This window comes from Lathamus discolor, chromosome 2 (genome assembly GCF_037157495.1).
Source record: "Lathamus discolor isolate bLatDis1 chromosome 2, bLatDis1.hap1, whole genome shotgun sequence".
Lineage (NCBI taxonomy): Eukaryota > Metazoa > Chordata > Aves > Psittaciformes > Psittacidae > Lathamus > Lathamus discolor.
In genome coordinates, this window is record NC_088885.1 from 23,675,754 (window position 1) to 23,699,330 (window position 23,577).

Below are 23,577 nucleotides of genomic sequence, written 5' to 3' on the forward strand. Positions count from 1 at the left end.
CCACTGAAAAAACATAAATCACTCTGGCGGAGAATTTGACTTTGCCTTCTTAAGATATGTGAAGACTCTAATATCTTTGGGGCCAAAGTCAACTTCAGGTATTACCATGAAGAATTATAAAGTTAAGTGGAACACAAGTGAGTATAAAGACCCAATTCTGGAGACATCTGAGGTTAGAAAAGCATGTGATCTCATGGTTAACATTAAACGTGTTTGGAGTGGAGGCAGCTATGGCAAAAACAGACCCGCAGCTATGGCAAAAATAGACCCACAGCTACCTGCGCGTATACCCTTTATGGTGGAGTATACAGAAAATTACATCTGCTTTCAGAGCACAAAAATCCTGCTTCTCTACAGAGCCAGAAAAAAAAGGAGAGGGTGTGAAGGAGAGGAAGGCTTGTATGATTATTTTTGTTCTTGTTGTTCCTAAAAGATGGCTGAATTAGGGCTCAACTTAGATTGTACAAACTCTTAATGCCTTTAGGTCAGTTCGCCCTCCTCTTGACTGGTTTCAGTCTGAAATAAAACAAAGCATGTTTTTCCTCCCCAAAATGAAAGTCAAATGGAAACAAATGCCTTTGTGGGTTCTTAGGGAAAGGAAAAACAGTGAAATGGAAAGTCTCACTTTGCATCAGTCACGAAAACAGAGTGAAGAGAGATGGAGAGACAGTCTTTTATCTAAAGCTAAGTGGTTACATGTCACTCGCAGCGTGGAAACTTGAGCTGAGAACTTTTTCAGGCACAAAATTGCTTTAAATCTTCTTTGCTGGTACCAAAGAGTATGTGCAGGGAGGCTGTTCTCAGTCTTTCCTATTGCTGCTGTTCCCTGGTAATGAGAAAGTATTTGATGGGTCCCAGACTGAAACTTTTCCCCTGTGTGTGATGGTACCATTCCCTCTTTGGCTCCCTGACCCTTTCTTCTTTTTGTGTGCGTGTTTTTCCTGGTTTACTGGGTATATTTGCAAACTGGTAGGGCAGAAAAGAGCATGACTTGAATATGTAGTACAGTGCTCTGACTGCTCTGAGTCCTTTTCTCTATAGCAAGAGACATAGGTTTCCTCCTGAGGCAGAGAAGGGAATTGCAGCAAGATCTTCCACATCCTGGTTTCTGTATTTCAAATGGAAGTCACTAACACTAAATTTATGTTGCTGCTAATAAAGATTAACCAAATAAAAAAATTGGTCTGCCATACATTTCAGGGTTTTATAATTGGTGAATTGTTGGTTATTTTCCGTGAGTGTTGCTTTGCCATTATAAGGTTCAGTTTTATTATAATCTTTTATAATAATACATCTTTCATTGATGGCAAAAGTTGCATTTCATGGACAAGTCTTCCAAATGAAAGCCCAATCCACCAGAGTACCAGTAATGCTCTTTAAAAAAAAAAACTGTGAAACGACATTTTAGAGGAAGTTCTCTTCAGTGAAACAGGGACCAAGATATACCAGTGACTTGAGAAATAAAATTATTTTCCTTATTCTCCCGAAGTCTTATATTCAGCCATAAATGCTGTCTTCTGTGACCTTTTACCAAGGTTTTGTGATACTTACTATTAAGTCTGTGGTCTTAGTCTTAAACTCTGTGAGGTAAAGACAGATATCTATTTTATGGTCTAGTTGCTTCATGCAACAAGTTGTAGCTGCCCAAAATCCATATTAATCATGCTAAGTCTATCAAAATGCAGTGCAGTGCCATGCTATCTATGGGAGGTAATATAAATTCAACTAAGTATTAACATTCATCTTGGAAAGAGCTAGATGCACATAAACCTTAAAGCTTCTGTTTATCCAAACCAGAAATTTAGAGTGTGTATGTGCAGGCATGGATGCACACATGAGCACAAATGACAAAAATTCCTGCAGTTTTGTTAATCCTGTAGGAATCTGGTCCATTTCTGTTAAAACAAGCCTTGTTTGGCAGTTAAAAATAAAAACAATAGAAAAAAAAAATAATTAAGGAAACCTGAGTAATTTAACCAAAGAAATCTCTTTCCTTCTGCTGATGCCCTAAATTCCTTGCTGTAATTTATGCTGACAGTGCAGTGCAGTGACCAGGGATGGACAGGGTGTGGTAAATGACCAGTTCGGCTTTTAAAGTGAACCCTAAAAGTGTTTGTTGAACTGCAGAGAAGGAATCTCTCCAGGAGTATCAGGCAAACATGTTTTCAAGAGCACTAAATCTCTTCCTACTATGTGTGTTTCATGTGCGCAAAAATAGCTATGTATGTTATTAAGATACAGTAACATGTGTTTCTGTTTTTTGTATTCTCCACAGGTATGGGAAAATTGTATCCACAAAGGCAATTCTTGACAAAAACACAAATCAGTGCAAAGGTACGTGCAAAGCGTCCACCCTCTGAGTTCATTGTCTGTTTGAATGATTGACTGGTAGCTTGCCCGCCAAGGCTTTTGCTCCAACTGTGCAATCAACATAATGTACGGTATATTACAAGCATATTTAATAACGCCACAGCTTTGAGTTGTGTTTCCAGTAACATTGCTCATTAATTTTTTTCATTAACAAACAAAATGAAAATCACAAATCAGAACAAGTATCAAATTGCTTCAGCAGAAAAGTAATTTACCTTCTAACCACATAGTGTTGTCTGATTTGAATGATATTATCAGTGATGCAAATTGATTTCCCATATAAAACTGAGAAACTGTTGGGAAAAGTTTCCCAAGTAAAACCTGGTTTATTTTTTCCTATTTTTGTGAAGTCTTGGGCTATGCTATTGCAAGAATATATTCTTTATGACACACACAGATCCACAGGTTGCAATACTGTGATATAAAAATGATTCCTCTTCCAGTTTTGTTCTTAATTTTCTTGCTAAAGTATGAAAGCAATTTTTAGTGAAATATAGCATGTTTTGTGCATGTGTATAGCTATATTTGCCTAGATAAATATTCACCAGCATGTCTAGTAGCATGTCAGGACTAGAGTTGTTCATTTACCAGCCTGAAGAGCCAAGAACCCTATGGAGGAGAAGCTGTGCTTTGAAAAGACTCTGTAACTTTATACTAGTGGTATACAGGATCCTTTTGCAGTAGTAGGAACTACCAGAGTGTGTTCTTCTGATAAGAAGCAGATTCTGGATGGCATTTCTATATGAATTAGTAAAAAAAAACCAAACCAACCAAACCATTGCAGTAGAGGAATACATTTCATGAGTGACCAGATAAGGCTGTGAAGAGAAGCAGCAAAGGCATTTGGGGAAATTATGAGATGGGGCAAAATTCTGCCATCTGTACCAAAGATGTTCTTGAAGTCTCTAGAAGTGTGTATCTTTACCTATTGCCTGCCAGCAACAGCATCCATTAGTGACTGAAGGGAAAAATAAGTTGGAAGACTGCAATTTTAGTCCTAGAAAATGTCAGCAGTCCTGTCAGTCATGGTCCATCATGTGGCACTACCATGCATTTACTTTCGTCTGAATGTGAGTTTTCTTTCCTGGGAGCACTTCCGATAACATTACTTTGTATTTCTTTGATTATCACACCAGGTTTGTTTTGTTGGTTTTTTTTTTGTTTGGGTGGTAGGTTGGGGTATTTTGCTCTGGTTTTGTTGGCATTTTTATTGTATTATGGAGGGATACCCTTGTGGGAAGACAGGCTAGGCCAAGTGCAGAAAGCCCTGGCAGGGTGGCCAGCTAGGCACAGAGGTGAGCCTTGCAGTTTCGGAGCTGGGAGGAGATAGACATGCCTGCTGCTGGCTGCTGCATGGCTGGAAGGTTTGTGTTGTGGAGGCAGGATGCAGCGTGAAGTGCTGTAAGGAGAGGGGGACTTGGAGCATGATAGAACTACAGAGGGCTGAGTGGATCAAGTGGATTCTTAACTGGTTTAGCAAGAAGGAAGAGTTCTGTGGTGGGATAGGAAGGGTTTTGGGGTAGGAGTGCTTGAGGATGAAGTTCTGGTTCAGGAAGGTGTTAGACCATAGGCCTAGGAGATCTGGAGGGGTCTTGTGGGGAACGAGAAATAGAAACTCCATGGTCAGCTAGGTTGGGGTTATCCTGGGGCCACACTTTGCTGTCTTACACTCCAACTAAGAACTTCCCTTGGGGACAAAGACATGTAGGTCCTTGTCTCCCTTCCCACTACCACACAAGACTGACATGTTCCTGTTAACTCGTGTGTCGACTCTATCCTTCATCTTGTTTTCTGAAATTTGTCCCTCTGGAATGGCAACACAAATCAAGCAGATGGAGTTGAATTTGAACTGGACTGTATGTTGAATAATGGGATGAAGTCCATGGGAGAGGGAAATGTATTTGTCTCCGCTTGGTTGTCTGAAACCACTATGATATTGGTGCAGATGCTTCAGCAAGGTGCTTGAAGGATGGTGGAGAGAATCTGGGGGAAGCATGCTCCATGATTGTTCTAAACTTTTTTTGGTATTTTTAAATGTATGTTTTACTCCACAAATGTGGTACCATGTGATCAGAATGTCCTGTTCCCATTGCCAGTGGTAAACAAGGAAAGGAATTGATCTGTTTGTAAAACACAAAATGTAATATGAAAAGACTGTAAAGAATATGAATGTTAGAGTTTCAAGGAAGAGAAATATCTGGGTTTGGTGTTCTTCATATTGCAGTTAGATTTGAAATTATTGTAGTAGGGGTTATATAACAGCGAGTTGGAACTTTGTAAAAGTTTACTTTCATGCTGTTGTATTACACTGTAGGGCAGAGATATTTATTTGTATTTTCAAAGATGGATCTTTATGTCTTAAGTGGTGCCATTAAAAGATCATAAACATAATCGGATTTATTAACAGTATGCTTCATGGCATAAAAAAAGATGTAGATGTTTTGCTGTTTTAAATGCTAGCAACAATTTCCCTCTTCGGTAAGTCTACCAAAAAACCCCCCAAAACAAGCTTCGCAGGAATCAGAAGTGGAAGGGACCTGAAGAGGTTGAAGAGGCCAGGACCTGCCTTGAGGCAGGATCAGCTCTAACCCACTGCTGAGGGGTGTTTCTGTAACCTTATCTCAAATGCCTCCAGCAATGGATATTTGAGCTCCTGATAGTACTCCTTCTCTTCACTATAATGAAGTGTTTCCTAATGTCTAATCCTAATCTTCCTGATGCAGTTTAAACCTGTTGCTTCTTTGCTTTTCCCTTGTGGAGATGCAAAACAGTTTATTCCTTTCCTCTTTGCAGCAAATGAAGACTGCTGTGTCTCCCATATCTTTTCCTTAGATTTACCACTGGTCCTTACCCTTTTTCCTTAAAGCCAATTTGTTTCAAGTTTCTGGCTTATAGCACTTTGCTGGTCTCTCTGCAATTATCTCACTTCTTACTTGAAGACCTTAGAGCCAGGCATGGGATATCAGATGACCTAAATCCTACCATTTTAAATAGTGTGGAGAGATGATTTGTCGTCTTTGTGATCACATGACTCTTCTTTTTGCTGAAGCATCCATGTAAATAGCTATATGTATTTCAGATATAGATACATTTCTGAGGCATGGGCTGTTGCATGAGAACAATAGTGCTGATTTATGCGAAGAGATTCCCTGCAGCCTCTGGTTCTGTTATTGTTTTCTCCAGTGCTGCTGCCAGCCAGGCATTCCTTACTGTGTGCTCTGCTCTGTGCTGTTGATTATTCCCTCTTAAAGCTAGTACTTTTTCTTTGTCTGCATTGAATTTTATCCTATTTTTTCCTGGCTACTCCTTAATTTGCTAAGATTATTCTCTAGTCTTAAATCTTCAGAGTGGTTGTAGCACTTACCTCTCTAGTATCCTCTTCACAGTTAATAAATGATTTCTCTAATCCACTGGACAAGATAATTTGGAAAAGACTGAATAATAACAGACCTGAGGATAACTTTTGAGGAAACCCTCTCAAGTACACTGGGTAGTACAACACTGAGCTGTTGACAACTTCTTTTTAGATTGGATTTTCTAATCAGTTTGGCACTTACATAACAGCAGTTTTTAGCTAGATCATATTTCTCCCATTTACTCAAGTTATGAGTGACAACCAAGGATTAACTAAAAACTGTAGTATTTTCCTATCCATAAGGCTCGTTACCTACTAGACAGAAGCATGATGCGACATTTACTCTTGCTAAATCCGTGCTGCATGGTACTAATCATGTGTTACCTTTGAGGGTCTGTGAGTGGATTTATATGACTATTTGCTGTAAGATGTTTTCAGAAGTTGAATGTGTTTCTAATACACCGGAGTCTACATCCATTCCCTAAAAATAAAACAAATACTAAAACCAAAAAAACAAAACCAAAAAAAAAAAAAAAAAAAAACCAAAAAAACCTTCAACAACAAAAACCAAAACCCGGGTAACTTGTTTATTCCTCTCTAGACTTCTGGGTCTTGCTCACCTTTTGCAAAGTATATGTTATTAAATGAGCACATCATCCTGTGATGTGTTTCCAAGGCAGTAGTGTGGACTAAATTCAAGGAGATGGTAGAAGAAGTTGTCACATGATTGGAGATTTTGGATTCTATTTCAGGGTCATTTGTGTGTTGACCAAAGAACAGAGTAGAGCTCTATACTTTGGAGAAAGTGGAAAATAGTTAATATAGCAAAAAAATTCTTTTAAATAGCCCATGTAACAGCAGATGTATTAAAATAAGTTATTGCTTAGCATGAAGTGTTAGGTTTCCTTTTGGAAAAATGAGGAAAACATTCTTCATTGGGCTTTAAGTCATTCGCCAGTATTCCTCAAATTTTTAAAAGGATACCCACTACATTCCTTTCGTGCTAAGGAATAGTGCTATCTGAGGATTTCTCCCTGGTATGAATTAAGCCGTCCAGTCTAAAGTAATCATATATGCTGCGAGGGAACTCACTAGGGAAACCTTTTGACATAACCTCTCATTTTCAGATTGCTCTTTGCTGGTGGCATAACTGCTAAGTGAGGCAGAGGAGAAGCAACAATCACCATGTAATAGAATAATATATAGAACAAAATAAGCACAGTCATGACAAAATGGCCAGAAACCACTGAACAAAGCAGGGAAGAATCACATATGGAGAATAATGAAAAACAGACACATGACTCATTCAGATGTTCAAACACAAAACCCCTAATGAACAAGTCAGAGAGTTTTGGCTGCTTTTGCTTTTTCCCTTTCCCTCCCCTCTTTCCCTCTCCCCCTGTGCATTTCCCTTCTGGGTCTACTGTAGTTGATAATTTAAAAAGTAGGGAAATGAAATAAAAAAAAACATTCAAGAGAAGCGTTAATCTGAAACGTGTAGACTCTTCTCTTTCCAGTCCTTGCCTCCCACCCTTTCCAGACTGGCTTGCCTTTGATAGACCTAAGTGCTTAGAGCCAGGGGAATGAGTAATGGCTGTTTCACAGTACAGTTTCCATACCTCATAGCAATGGAATACAGAACAGTTGATCTGCCAAATACACAAGCCCGTTTTTTAGCGTATGAATTACTGTCATCTGCATCTGCCCTTGCAGACACTTTAATTGCATGCGTGCAGACTTACTTCCTGGTTTAATCAGGAGCTCATATGATTTTGAGCATTTTGCTAGGACCTTAGAAGATGAGCACAAGAGAATGACTGAAAGTCTGAAGTCCCACCTGTGGGAATTTTTTTAATAACTAAAACCTGTGAATCACAGTAATGTGTAGGAGACAAACACTTCAACTGCACATTCTTCATTTTATGTATGTTTTTTCAAACCTTGCATTACTGGATTTGTTAAATAGCAGTGTTTGTCTTAGGAGAGAAATGTGCCTAGTGTGATGAAGAGAACTATAGAGACTGTATTTATGATTTTAATATTTCATTGTGACATTTTTCCTGTTGAGAAATGTTAGCAATGATCTATTCATTTTTAAAATACGAAAATTGGGGATGCAGATATGCAGTCATTAGGATTGTGGTGGGTTTCTGGTAGAAAAAAATGCTGTGAGGTCATCTGTGCTAACCCACCATATATCACATACAATTTTATTTCTCCAGTTGCCTTACTATTTTTAGACCAGTACTTAAAATTTACCATGACCTGTTTTATAAATTCAGAGTTTATTTGTGTAACAAAAATGGGATAACTGGAGGTTTACTGTAAATGTTGGAGATAATTGGAACGGCATGGTAGTGTTTCATATCTCCCAAAAGGAGTCCGTGCTGCTTTGTGTCAGTGGTGTTACTCATCTGCTTAAGTTCACAGCATCCCTAAGTACCTTAATGCACTGGAGCTAATGAGCTGGTAACTTCTGCTCTAGTATTCTGATAAACAAAGCTTATAAGCATATAGTAGATATACCTGGGTGTGTATGTTAGACAAAATACTTTGATAATTTTAAATTTTAGAAAGTATTTTTGCATTAAATCTATGAAGGTTGTTTGTGATCATATGAATTATACATTTTCACATTATTAATTCCTATTTTTATTATACTCGAGATGGCACAATTTGGTTGTGACTAGCAATATGAAGAAGTCTATGTAAAATAATAAGCTAGTGAAGAAAGAGCTAAGCTGCATAGAAAGCTATTTAGTTAATAAATATTATTTATTGGGAATAAGCTCAAATTGCAATAACTGTGCTGTGTTATTTATGATTCTCAGAATTGCCATTTTGAGGGAGAAGAAAAATCCAGCCAAGTAGGTCTGTGCCTGATCACAGACTACAAACTGTTCACACTAGGAGGGCACACACAGCGTGCTTCAAGGGGAAATGGGTATTGTAGAAAGTAAATCATTTGTAAAACAGACTTATTTATTTTTGAAACTCTAGACTTGTGTAACAAATCAATCCTATTTTCGATGCTGGGATAGACAGTAGATGTGGTGATTATTTTGTGCATTAGTTTTGTTTGTTTGCATTTCTTTTCGTTTGTGTGTGTCCTTTTTTATCTGCTCTTGTTTTATATAATCATATATATGTGTGTACATATGCACACACACACATACATATATATGTAACTATCCCCTGGAACTTACAGTGGTGGAATCACCATCCCTAGAAGTGTTCAAAAACCATGTAGATAGGGCCCTTAGTAACATGGTTTAGTGGTGGACTTGGCGATCCTGAGGTAGCAGTTGGGCTTGATGATCTTGAAGGTCTTTTCCAGCCTAACTGATATTGTGATTCTATAAAGAAGTGATGGTACTCTGGTGGAGCATGTGATGCTGTTGGATGAACTATTTTTCTGGCACTTCTTGAGTTGGCCAGCAGGCATTACATGTCTTGGCAAACATGCAAGTGTTTTGCAGACTCCCACTTCATCTTGAAGGTAGAGATTCTCCTGTTTGTATGTTTTTGTATGCTTTTCACATTTGCCAAAGTGAAGTAAGAGAAGGTTTGATGAGTCGTACAAAGCAAGTCATCATAGCTGGAGTGTGCCAGCACTGGCCACTGCCCTGCCTTGGTGAGAACTCAGAGATGTACCCACCTTCATGTCTGCAAAGTGTTGCTGCACCTCAGCAAACATTCTTGACTGCATGTGAACAGTGCTTCATCTTAAGTCCTCTAAAAACTGCTTATTGAGTTTAAGGCCAGGTCCTCTACAGAGGAAACTCCTTTCTAATTAGTTCCCCAGACACTTTCTTAAACGGCTTCCTTGCAATTAAGGAAAATATTTCCTGGGTCATTATCTTTTCATAAATGAACTGATGGCCTAGCAAATATTTTCTGTAAGGAGACCCAAGATGCTCAAATATTCAGTGACATATCTAATCTGTGATTATTCTTAATTTACTGCTTCCAAAATTTGCAGGCCCATATCACTGACAAATAATTGGTTTAATTTTGTTTCCTTACAGAGAAATAAAAAAAAGTAAAATTTCCATTTATACACAGTGATTAATGTTTTGATTCATTGGTCTGTATAAAACTTTGCCAATAGCTTGGCATGCATTTGATGTGCATTTTGGGACTGGGTAACGTTAGTAGTCTCTTAATGGTCTCAGCAGACTTGGAAATATCTATTTCATATCTCAGAAGTGAGCAGAAGAGATTTTTCTCTTTGAACAGCGGCTCATAATCAGCTTTTAATGCCTGTTTGCAGTGTATTGGCTTTTTCAACTGTCTTGCAGAATCACTTTGCTTAATTTTTTTCTCTGATGCCATGATATAGCATCTCATGTATGCCAGTAAATCTGCTTGGCCTCAGGTTGCTTGAAGGCAGTTCATCTCTTCTAAAAGCAGGGGTACTCTGCTGGGAAGCTGGTTTCTCAGAAGTTTCAAGACCTTCAGTGCACAACTCTTCTATGAAAAACAAAGCTCTTCTATGGAAACCCCCAGGAAGATGCAGAGGAGGACAGTGGCCAGCTCCTAATTTTTGCTAAGGCCAACTTCATTGCATGCTCTCAGAATATATAGCATATGCAAAACAAATCCTTACTTGATATAGTGATAATCTGATAATAAATCCAATTGACAGACCATCATTCAACAGGAACTGTTCTGAATCAGAACTGTTAATTGTAGCCTGACTTCACTTTTGTGGTATGCCGGCAATCAGAGAAGTCGCTATTCTCATTCTCCCCTAATAGTGGGGAAAATTTTGTTTAGAAGAGTAAAACTCTGACCCAAGTGAATTAAGTAAATGTTCTCTTTCTTGGTAGATAATACACTGTGGAAATAAAACACTACTAGATCTTGCCTTCATTTTTATTAAATCTGTATTTCTGGGTATTCGAGGGCTGTGTGTCTGGAGATGATGTAGGACCACTAGAGCAGGTATATATGTGCAACACAGGAGAAAAATCATAACCTTTGGCAATAAAGATGTAGCTCTGTCAGTGCTGACCAAAAAACCTACCCACACCAGTGCTGTGGAAGGAACTGGTGTGCATTATTAATATTACTCCATCTCTCTAGGTTTTGGTAGCTGTACAACAGTAAAACTATGGGTGCTGATGAACAGCAATCAAACAATTGTACTCCATAAAAATTAATTAAAAACCCAGCCTTGTCCTATGGACTTTGCAGCCCAGGGCTTTGAAAAAGAGCAGGGTCCACAATTAATTTAGGTTCTGTGAGTGATCTTATGACTTTGAATGGAGTTAGAAAACATTTTTGTGAAATACTAAATTCTCACAAAAAGAAAACCCCAAAAAAGTCTTTCAGCTCTCCTGAGAATAGTCATACATTTGGATGACATTTAGTGAGATTTTTTTCAACCCAGAATGTTTAGAGGAGAGCTAAATTTATATATGAGAAAAGGAGGAGGCCATGTTATGGGTGGTAGAAACCAATCTCCTACTTGATGAAATAGTTTTTGTCTGGGTCTTCCTTGGGACCAGTGATCCATTAGATGGCAGTGGTGTTATATGTGGTTCCTCTGGACCCCCAAACTAGAAGTTTGATTTAAAAAAACCAAAATGGTTTCATTTTTTCTTTTATTAAAAAAAAAAAAAAAACCAAACAACAAACCAAAACCCCCTTAGTTTGGTTTATATTTTCAGAGACTCCAAGCTGTCATTTTTTTATTTGCGTGGAATTTTACAGTTTTAAGAAAATATGTCAGAGAACTGTGATTTTCATACAACCAAGTTGAATATTTTCAGAAAGCAGGCAGCTAATGTAGAGTGGAAACTAATTGCTCCCGCTGCAGGAAACGCAGGGTGGGTGTAGGTTTACTCCACCTAAAGTAATCACAATAAATCACCTCTTGCTCATCTATGGTAGTGCCGCATATAAGCTGGTTTTGTCCAATGTGGTGTTTGGGAAGGAGGTACCGGTGGTGGAGGAGAGGGTGGAACCAGCAAGGAGCACTTGGCATGGACCGTTGGAGGTACTGTGGCAAGTTGTAGTGCCACACTTGGGACAGGACATGGGAAGAGACAGGAAAGATGGGGCTCAAATGTGCGTTACGTCAGGCTTTGTTTACTTCATTCGCAGGGAATATTCTGTCTTATTCTAAACAGGAGAAACCCAGAAATTAATTATTTTGGTTTTTAATATGATCTCTATGAAGATCTTTCAGCCACATTCCTTTGTTGCTTGTGGTATTAATCATGGTGTTGTTGTTCATTAACCTGCTAAATATAGAGCAGTAAACACTATTTATTTTTAAATTAATGAAAATGGACTTGTTGCCATTCATGGCTTTTTATTAATTGAATATTTTTGCAAAGCTGTCTACTTTCAGAGCAAAGGTTGCAGCCAGGAGATGGGGGTCAATGGGACCTCTATTTAAAGTCATGTTATCTCTGTGTTAATTGCCTGCATATTTAACCAACCAAGCATGACATTCTGCAGAAAATGAAAGTTTGTGTGATCAACCTTGAATCATGAAACAAGAAAAAGTCTGAGTGACCTGGCTTGCCTGAGGTATCTTGGTCGCTCTTGTCAGTCAGTTCAGCTTACAGTAAATTGCAGGGTAAATTCCACATAATTGATGGAACATATCTTTAAAAATGCCCCAAAACTGAGGGCAAATCTGTGTTAAAAATTTTAGTGTGTAATTTTTGTTTGGGGTGTTGTACTTTATCTTAGAACCTATTTCTTTTTATAAAAACAGATTTCATTGCTAGTTGTATAGATATATTTATTAGAGAAGTATAGATAGTTACAGAGAAGAAAGTATAGATAGTTATTAGAGAAGAAAGTCACGGAACAGACATTAAATATGCCTTGAGTTTTGGAGACAGATACGTATCTATCAGGTTGGGCGAATTTCAGTTCTTAGATCAGAAAGAATTGCATAGCTGCTGCTTGCCATACTCTATTTTCTTGGGCTGCTACTGTAGGAGTGTTAAAATAGTTAAAATTAAAAGAGAGGGGTCCTTCTGAGGTTGCTGAGATTAATAAGTCTCTGTTTTCTATAGCGTCTATTAATAAGTTTGAGGTTTTGGAACTGAAGTATTTGAGATTGCTGCCTCTGTTAAATTTGCTTGAATAGTGTCAGTTGCTTCAGAAGTTGTGGGGAAGAAAAGGCTGACGGGGAAATATGTGTAGATATTTCTGCAGTATATTCTTTGCCTTGCTTTTTTACTCCTTTTGTAATGTTTCCTAGAATTCAGTTTGCCTTTTTGAGCATTTCTATGGGCATTTCAAAGGGCATAATTTTATAATGTGAAACTGGAATTTTCTCCCATGTGCGTGACTGTGTTTATCTGCGTCCGATTTCTTATACTGGTTTATTACCTGGTTGCTTCGTTTAATAAGGTCCTTCTGCAGTTCTTCACAAATGCCCCTCCTGTTTTCTCTCCAGAATAATTTTGTCACCTCACTGCTTAGCCTCTTCTTGTCGTTTAGAAACAGGTTGTAGAGTATGGGTTCTGGCAAAGCTCTATGTGGAAGTCCATCAGTGCCGTTTCCCCTCTTGTAAGAAAGACCATGCCCTTTACCCTCTGTTTTTATCTTTTAACCAATTGTTTACCCAAGAACTTTCCCTCTTAAGCCATGGCTGCTTAGTTTCCTAAGAAATCTTTTGCGAGTACCTTGTCAAATGCCTTTTGGAGATTCAAGCAGACTATATTAACCAGATCACCCTTATCCACAGGCTTGTTGACCTTTTCAAATAACTCCAATAGGTCTGTGAGAGAAACCTACAAAAGCCATATTAAATGTTTCCACATATTGTATTTCCATTGATTTTACTCTGTTTCTATAATTTCTGGGAATTTGACACCAGGTTTACAGACCTGTAGGTACCCAGATCATACCTGGGATCTTTTCAGAACACCTCCTGGTCCTCAGGTATGGATTTGGTTTTAGAAAAGAAGCTTTACACCACTTATTAGCACGAATAGTCAGCTATTGCGTCCTGGAGCTCTGTTCAAATGGAGAGGGTGAATACGATCCGTTGTTGTTTTTAGTGTTCACTTTTGTCAGTTTGTCCCATTACCTTATCCGTGTTCATTTCAAATTAAGAGTTGTCTGTGTTCTAAGCAGCTGCTTTCTGAGACAGTACCTACAAATGTGATCTTTGCATTATATTCCATTTTGCCCCAATCTGTGTAGGGATAATTAAAGTCCTCTACGAGTATTCTGCTTTCTGCCTTTCCAGCTTTTCTGCATCTTCCTCTGCATGTTACAGTTGGTGTTACCAGCCTGGCAGGGCAACCAGGAGTAAAGGTAGCCAGTTTCCAGTAATGCGGAACCACTGTTCTGCATGTTTAGGGCTGGGATTTCAGTTCTTACAGGTTCTCTGTTGCTCACTGCCATGCTTAGCCTGATCATTTCTCCATCGTCAGCACAGCCTACTCTATCTGTGCTATGCATGTTATATCTTAATGTCACAGTGTCACATTGCCTTGCTCTCACACTTACTAACGAGTGTTTTCTTACTGTAGTATGTATTCCCATTCACCCATCTTATTTCTTAGGCTTAAAACATTTAGGGACCTGCTAGTGTTTCAGTTGCATTGCCAGAACTGTATTTGAGTGATTCTGTGGTTACTTTCCATATGTCCACTTGCAAGCAAAAACAGCAGGCCAGAGAATGTAAGAGGGACAGATGTAGTGATCACCCTCTGATTTTCTTCAGTTACCAATTCCCCATCTGTTTGCTTGGTGAGAGTGATTGCCATCACTCCAACCTGCTCTTTCCTTCTGGTTAGCTCCATATTCTAGAGGGACACTTTTAGTTCTATAAGATGTAAAGTCAGCAGCTCTCAGGAGGAAAGATCTGGCACTGGGTCACATCCTGCTTCACCACCTCAATGCTGCCTTGAGCTGGCAGCTGCCCTGCTGGACTTGGGCCTGCTGTATCATGCTGCTGAAATAACCTATGTGAATCTTTCTCTCCTCTCCTTTAGCAGGATTTGGCTCGATTGCTTAGAAATGATATCCCTGAAGGTGCAGCTGCTTGAATGTCTCTGTTTCATCCACTCTCTCCCATTTTTTCTGTTCTGCTTTCTGGAGCCAGAATCTCCTGCTGAAGACCATAAGTTGTCTGCACAACACACTCATGTGCAGGTTTCCCATTGGGGAAGATGTAGAAATGGTAGTTGGCATAGTAAATTGGTTAATTCCTACCCATGATTTCTTCTCCCTGAGTATTTGATAGGGTTGTTTTTTCAACTTCTTTCTATCCAGGTAACCTGTTTGACCTCATCTCCAGTTGCTGTCCTAAGGACAAAAACCTGAGTTATCTCCTTCTTCCATGCAGTCAAACTCATGCTCCTGTGGTTTCAGCTTAGTTCTTGGAAATGTTTGGGCTCTTACTCAAAAAAGTGTAGAGAGGGATTGGAGAGGAATGCACAACATAGAATTTAAAGGAATATTTACAATACCAGAAAAAAATAGGAAAGGCACTGTCTATGAAGAAATCGGTGTCTGGTATTAGGCAAGGGAAAAAAATGTGTTCACAGAGCTGGCAGCAAGATAAGTGAGGGTAAAAGGCTATGATTAAATTATGGGTGAAATATGGGTGAGAGTTTCTAGCTATCAGAACAGCAAAATTTTGAGCTGGAGCAAGCCCAGGTTTTATAACAGGATCTGTGGCATGAGGCTACTGGAGAGTGGAGAGAGTGTTCGGTTACCAGCTTCTTGTCCAAATGCATGCACTCATTTCATAGAGTTCCTCAAATATTCTGAGTTTGGAGTCAGGCAAATATTGTAAGATGCGGTTTTTTTTAGGGGATTATTTCGTTCAAGTGCTACAATAACGTAAATAGCCACACCTCTGCAAGGAGCACTGGGGAGGGAGACAGGAAATGTGCTCTCTCTAGGTCTGCTCTCCTTGGGGCCGCTGCAGCTGATATGGGAGTTAGGCTCTGGTGGATGCTCACTCAGAGCATGTGGGGCTATAGTGATGATGGGCTATCTTCCATGTTCTCTGCCAATTTTTAGACAAACCTGCCCCTGGAGGATACCTTCTAGGGCAGCTCCTTCAAGAGCAGGGCCTGGTTCTTGAGCTAAAGTGGAGAGCAGCAGTCTTGCTTCCCCATAGCCAGGCTGACTGGCTGCCTTGGGATGTATGGTAGTGGACACAGGGAACTGCGATGGTTTGCTGAAGTGCCAGCGAGCAGGAGCTGGAGGAGTAAAGTATGGCTGTGTTACAGTTCGTCTCCTTGCAGATCATGTATGTGTTTGCCATTGTGAGGCCTAGGAAATGTCGGTAGGTTTACACATTAAAGAAAATAATTGCAAAATGGGCTTTGTTTCAAAAGCCCAGCAAGGTGAGCTCACCATGTTTTAGTGAGGATAAGGCAGAGGGATGGCTATGAAATGCTCCACTATTATTTTAAGTGGAAGTTAAGACTGTCACTCAGTCATTTCATATTAATAAGTCTCATAAGAAAATGGGATTTTCATATTATGAGTTTTAAGGCTCCATGTTCCCTACTGTGTTTTAGGGAAGAGTGGAAGCGCATTTTGCCTACGGAACTAAGTGAAACCAGAAATTTCATTTCAGTTTAGACAGTCTTTACTGATACTCTGCTCCTGAGTTTGGCATTCCTGGAAGAGAGAAGTGGAATGTAAAAAGGGAGAAACTTTCCAGTCAACATTTGGTTTGAATTTACATATAATTTTAAAAAAGGAAGGGAGAAAGAAAAAAAGTACCATTATAATTTCAGTGTAGGTCCATTTTAACCTCAGAAACACTAGCTGTTCTGTAAACCTCCCATTTGCCTTTCATTCTATATGCTGCATCAATGTCTCTGCAGTGTTATTTTATGCTGGGAAATAAATATTTAAATGGAGAAAACTGCAGTACAGAAATGTTTGGACTGACATATAGAAAATGTGGTTTTTATTTTACTCATTTATTTTATAAATCAGATAGCTCCCCACATTCCTTCAGAAAACAGAAGTAAGATTGAATATTATACCTTATCTCCTCTCTAGTAGAGGTCCACACTGTAGACTGCAGGTGCATTCTGTGTTGTTCAAAGCATTGTAAGAAAATTTCTGAGCTAGGGTAAAGGCTTTCGGTTTTAACCTCTGTTACCCTATGCAGAGCAGTGCTGTCAAACAGTGCTATCTATCTGTCTACCTACCTACCTGCCTACAAAAAGGTAGGTATGTATGTCTTGAAGTACTTCATGAGAATTTGGTCACAGTATCATTAGGGTTGGAAGAAACCTCTGGAGGTCATCTAGTCTGACACCCCTGTCAAGGCATGGCCACCCAGAGCATGTTACGCGGGAGAACGTGGCTTTTGAATGTTTCTAGAGAGAGAGATTCCGTGACCTCCCTGGGCAGCCTGTTCCAGTGCTCTGCACCCCCAATGTAAAGAAGTTCTTCCTCATGTTGAGGTAAAACTTCTTGTGTTTTAGTTTATGGTCATTACTCCTCATCCTGTTGCTGGGCACCACTGAAAAGAGCCCATCAGATGTATCAGTCCATCTTACATAATACCTGGCATTACTCAAATCAAGAATTGATACTCATGAGCATGTCAGTTATACAAGTCACAATCTATAAATAATAACTAAACATATAATTTTGGTCTAGTGATAAACTTTCCTAGAAAGAGTAATGTAATTATCAATCACAAGGTCAGCATTGATGTTTGAAATTGACAGTAGGGTTCAACTCATTACTGTTTCCATTTTGCATGTGTCATTTGCGCTGCTTTCTGAATTCTCTGAATATAAAAGGGGCTTCCTTACAATGTGTATGCTTAACATTAGATGCATGATGAAGCACAGTACTGAAGAAGGCCTTGAGTTTCACTAGAATCAATCTTCTTGATAAAACATGTGTTAGCTCTGATGCGTCCTGGTGCTTCAAAGCTCATTTTAGGACAAAGGATGCGTAAACTTCCTATTAGAGGACCCACAAACGCTACCCTTTATGTTGAGCCTTACACCTCAGTAAGTATTTTGTTTTATAATACTGTTAGAAATATCACAGGCCTGAGGATATATTTGAAAAGCTTCCTCTCTCTTTTGTGATGATGTAAAGCCAGTGTTCCCAGGTCCTACGTGCTCGGAATGAATTTGGTCATTACAGCTAGACTGTGTGTCAAAAACGTTATCTCCATTATTTCAGTGAAACCCTGACTACATGTTTAACATGGTAGCCTCAAGGACTATAGCACTCACTTGGAGAGAACATTATACTCCTGTCATTTCTGATATTTACATTGACTGGCCTGCATACTTGTCTTAAATACAGCCTATTTGGATCTTCTAGGTTACTTTTCTTAATTGAGACTGAATCTTCAAATATTTCTCAACTGTGTATCTGTGACACACGGAAGCGTGCAATGTAGTGTGCTTAGATGCCCCCAAACCTGTGGTACTTTTAGGAAAACAATACATTGCTCTTCTTGATAAATGCTAACTTGTTCTGCTTGCACCTGAAGCTGGACATGGATCACTTGGTGTGATTCAAGTACATTTGGTGAATTATTTTGATGTGCACTTCTGCAGACTCTTATGTCTATGTGTATGAGTGTAAATATCTCCTGTAATTATTAAATGGGACTCCAAGATGAGTAAGAACTTCTGGAAAGCTCAGCGTTAATGCGTAAGAGAAGAGGACCTTTAATTCACAAGCTTATGGGAGGAAAGAAGGTATTTTACAGCAACTGGCAAACAGTTTACAGGGCGCGCTTCCAAACCTTCAGAAAGAGTTTCCCACAAAGAGTTTTTTTTAAAGTCATGCTGCAGGAATTAAGTTGGAGATATCACTGACCAAAAGGACATTTTTTCTGAATGAGCTGAGAACCAAAGGAAATGACTCCGGGGTCTGAAATCCTTTTATTTCCTCTGTGGAAGATATCTGTGCAGCTGAAACGAACCGTTCTGGCTGGCTCCAAGCCAGACTTTATGGGAACTGAGATTAGGAAGTTCCATGGTCAAAATAGCCATTGAAGAAATTGCTTCCAGTTTAAAGCCTCACATTTCCTGATAAAGCGACAGCTTTTAACCCTTCCTTTTTATTTTTTTTTCTTCAGTTGGGTGAACGACCTGTCCATTATTAGACACAAACTGTTTATCCAGTTGTGGTCCCTGCAGTGCTCTCAGAATTGCCTGCAAAGCGTTTGCTGATTTTTTACTTTTAAGCAAGATAGGCAGAGCAAACCCCGGAAAAATGTTAGAACAGGTTCGGGTAATGCTTGCCACTTATGATAGCAGGAAAACTGCTATAAACAAGAAACCAGCTTGCCAACTACGCTGTGGCATTTTTGTCTTGCAGCCATTTTGAAGGAATGCTTTGTTTTGTTTTACAGCGAGTCTAGCTGGCTTGCTTGGCCTTTATGTGAACTAAATGAAGAGGCAACAGCAGTAGCAGTCATGCTTCTGAACTGCCCTGTTTACTTCAGAAAGTGTTAAAAGTGAGCATGCTGTAACTACAGCACCAAGCCTGGCCTCTAATGCTGTTGCATGGGCTAGCTAATCTCCAAAGTAACAAAATACTTGAATTATCACAGAATCATAGAGTGGTTTGGGTTGGAAGGGACCTTGAAGATTATCTTTAAGTTCCAACTTAAAGACTGTCATAGTTCCCACCACCCTGCCGTAGGTAGGTAGGGACACCTTTCACTAGAGAAAGCTCAAAGCCCTGTCCAGCCTGGCCTTGAACATTTCCAGGTATAGGGCATCCACAACTTCCTTAGCCAACCTGTCTCACCTTCCTCACAGTGAACAGTTAGAAAAATGAAATTCCGTATTTTTGTTTATGGATTTATTTCCTCATTGCCTTCAGACTGTTTTGCTGTGGTAGGTAAGAACATGCTGGGGAAGGTCTGTAAGAGTGCTAGAGAGAGTTGATGCTGGGAATGTGGAACAAAGTCCAGGTGTGCTGATGTGTACTCACTCTGCTGTGCTTGGGACTATGTTGGGCCAGCCACTTCTGCCATCCACCCATGTGTCCATCCCCTTGTGCACATGCCCATCTCTTTTTCCATGTGGGCAGTGCTTCAAAGCAGGGCTTGTCTGTTGTGGGCGTAGGCTGTGTTTTGGGCATCTTGAAGAGGGTGTTAAGTGTATCTCATTCATAGAGGTGTGACAGGATGTGGTCTCATCTGCTCTTTCTGTCCCCACCAGCACTGTTTTATTCCCTAAAGAGTATATGCCTTTGTGTATCATGCATTAATGTCTTTGTGCAACCTAAATTTTAAAGTCCTGAATCTTAGACAGGTGTTTCCATCATTTTACCTGAGAGACTAATTCCAGAAATAATAAAACTTATTATTAGTAAGGGTTTTTTCTTTATACTCAGCCTAAATTTTGCTTTTCCTAATTTAATCCCACTACTCTTCATTATCCTTCCTCCCCTGCCTCTAGGCACCATGCTAATTAGTTTGTCTCCCTCGTAGGTTTTCGCTTTTTACCATTCAATATTATAGTTCAATGTTAAAATGCACTCCTCTTTTCTTGTATTTACTCAGCAAAACAGATACATTTTATCTTCAACCCAACAGATAAATTTTAGCTTCAACAATATTTCCTTATAAAACTGTTCCTGCTGACCTCTACTCAATGTTACTGTTTGTCAGTGAACAAACCCTCTAGTTTACTTACAAATTGCTGGTACGAAAGTGATCAGAACAAGATGCATTACCCCGGGTAAGTGAGTGAGTGATACTTAATCTGGGACTTTATATATCAGTGCCCTTAAACCATTTTCGTTTGCTTTCTATTGGGCCTTTTTTTTTTTCTCCTGGAGGAAAATTTATTGTATTTTTATGATTATATTTGAAATCAAACCAGAGCCTGACACTTCTTAAATGTGCTAAGGAGGTCCTATTTAATAAATATTTAGGGAATAGGTGATTTTAGTAAGTTGCTGAGTTTTGAAATGTGTTTTATATTTGAGTGACCTTGCATGAACCTTTCAAAAGTCTTGGTTTGCACATCTCTCCTTTTATAGGAATATATTTCCAGAGTGAATTCTAAACATTGTGAAAGCCATTCTTTCCAATTCTATCCTTTGTAGGAAGTACCAACAATCAGCAGCTCTGTTACTTAATAAAATTCTTTAATGTAATTGTAGACAGCTATCACATCTGCCTTCCCTCTTTCTTGAAGGTAAACTTCAACAAGTCAATAATGAAATAAATGCTTAATCTGTCATTAGTTATCTGAATCTTGGTCAAGTCATCATTTCTTCTCTTCCTTCTTCCCAAGGGTCATCTAGGATAATTTTTCCATGTAAAAGCTTGCCCTCCAGTTACAAAGGGAGCATAGTACCAATTTATATTACCAGTCATCCCAAAAATAAACAAAAAAAAAGCCAAACAATAAATTCAAGCCCAAGTCCCAGCTGATGAGAAAATAAAGGCTGGAAAGTGCACATCATTGACATCTGGCAAATATTCCTACAAAAAGTAGGAATGATTTAAGCTTTGCTGGTAAAAGCAAACTCCTTATTAGAGACTGTGTCTGTTAGGATTCATTGGCTAACTCCTTCTGCAAAAAGTCCTGCGAATTATCATTTGAAAGTTCCACAGGGCTTTATTTTTATGTTAATTATTCTACTAAAATATTACCTGTGGTTTTCTGTCACCTGACAAACTGGAAATCCTCTCTGGACCATCTTCCCGTGGAAGACTGATTAGGAGGAAGGGCCAAGATGTGTGAAAACAGTGATGATACTGCTCGGCCTGAGAAAAATTGCTATAGGCCAGTAACAGACGCTGAGTAGGAAAGTTAAGAATAAGGAGTACTCCAAAAGGATACTCATGTGTTTTCAGTCCCTACCTTAAAGATGATGGAAGACTCGTGATTCATGCAGCAGGAGCAACTAGAGAACTGTCACAAAAAATGAACTACCGTTAGCTCAAGACGTTATAGTTAATAGGCATGTGAAGCAATGTTGCAGTGTCTGTATTTAAATGGATCAGCAATAGGACAAAATTATTAATAGTCAGAACTTTCATTCCTTAAAATAGTTGAATGAATTTAAAATCTCCTCATAGGAGGCCTATTAGTCTATTTTGAGATCCTCTCATGGAAACTGAAGGTACGGGAGGAAGGGAGGAAGAGCTTGTCTTTTATTCACAGTCACAGAGGGAAGTATTGGCAAAACTAAGATTAAACCTTCTGAGTTTTCTTTGCTGTCCCATATGTGTCTCACAAAACTGTTTTGTAAGTGTCTCCAGGTGGTAAAGAATTCATAAAAAACATTTAGATCAGAAAAAGACTGCATTGATTGGTGTAATTAAGAAAGCTGAAACATGGAAGTCTAACAAGTTGGATCTAATCACTGAATAATAAAGACATAGTCTGCATTTTAGAATCCCATGCAGTAAACCTGAGTTTAAAAATGGAGATGGTCTCTTTATAATTCCATGGTTTTTGTGTTGTAAAATTGTAGGAAATGCACTGATTTCTGGCCATGCAAGCTACTAGAAACTGCTATAAAAATTCCAAATTTATCTACTAAAACTATGCAGCAGTACCTTTCGTGCAGGTAATAGCTGCAGTGACTCAGGTAAATAACAATGTAGTAGGGCTGGATAAACACTCAGAGTCATGTTTGCACCCATATCCTTTTAAATTGATAATGAGGGTTTTTGTAGCCATACATCTTTGTAGTGATTCTTCATTAGTATGTGTATGCAGTGAGTTACATTGCTGTCAGTGTTCATGTAAAGTACCATTTAGGTTAGCGTGAGACACGTGTTAGTCTTGGGGAGAGCAAAGTACTCCATCAGCATTCGCCGTCAGGTCACGGTATTTTGCTGTTTTAAATTTAAACTTGATGAGCTCAGCATTTTGGGTTTTTTTTTAGAGAGAATCAGATGAACTGCCCAGTGAAATGTTACATAATGACAGGTTTTGGACAGATGAAAACATTCAGACAACTGTGTTTCCTTTTAAATGATTGACTGGAATGCGTAAGTTTTCCCTATATGTATACATAATCTAAGAACGTGCGTACAACTTGATGTGTAAGTAGGCTGCTTTCTTACCTAATCATATCATTGAGGTCTGAAGTAGTGTTGTCATAGCAAATTGCTAGAAAGTATTAATACTATAAATACATGATTTTAACTGCTTCCTTAATTTTTTAAAGAAAAATTGTTGTTTTTAACTGGACTTTTCTGGAGGGCTGAGCTTGAAGAAATCTGTAATAATCCTTCTAGTGAAATACTGTTGCTTATTCATTTACAGGTGTGGTAATAAATTTTTCTGATTTGCAAATACTTTTGAATAATATTGAGCTTTCCCTTGAACATTTGGCATTAAAAACAATCATTCTTTAAAAAGTTGATTTTTCTGGGTGATGTACGTCACCACACATGGCTGTTTTGCACATGGGAAATAGTGTAGCTGTATCGCTGTTATGATTGAATGTAGGAGGTATAAACCCCATTAACCTATGAGTATCTGCTTATCAGACCTATCTTATCAAAAGTGCAGTTTGCAGCAGTTCCCATCTGTCTAACTTTAGTTTCTCCCTCCTCCTTTTTTAGTTTGTAACTCTTGATCTGATTTTCTGATCTATTGTTGCAAGCAAAGCTAACACACACAAATCCCACAGGCATCTCTGTCCCTACTTTTACAGCTTCTAAATTGCTATTCCTTGACTGTTAACTCTTTTCCTGAAACCACCCAGGCAGAGGTATTGCCAGTGGAAATCAAGAGTCATTCTTCCAATGTCATTAGTTACTACATTGCCATGAAACTTGTTTGGTAGTAGTGAGCCCCTTGGTGCTCGCAGGTGTAAGATCCTGCAGAAAGAAAAAGGTTGCAGCTGGTGCTGCCCCCTTTCATAGCAAAGGATTAGAA

General features: G+C 38.9%; 1 protein-coding gene across 15 annotated transcripts in view; it reads left to right on the forward strand.

The window, feature by feature from the left end:
- The window catches only part of RBMS3 (RNA binding motif single stranded interacting protein 3), a 721,711-nt gene that overhangs the window by 392,484 nt on the left and 305,650 nt on the right, over positions 1-23,577 (forward strand). For all 15 annotated transcript variants that reach the window (XM_065666137.1, XM_065666135.1, XM_065666138.1 and 12 more), the window contains one exon: positions 2,276-2,334. In XM_065666137.1, the coding sequence (XP_065522209.1) occupies positions 2,276-2,334 (59 nt within the window). The remainder of the gene's footprint in view (positions 1-2,275; positions 2,335-23,577) is intronic.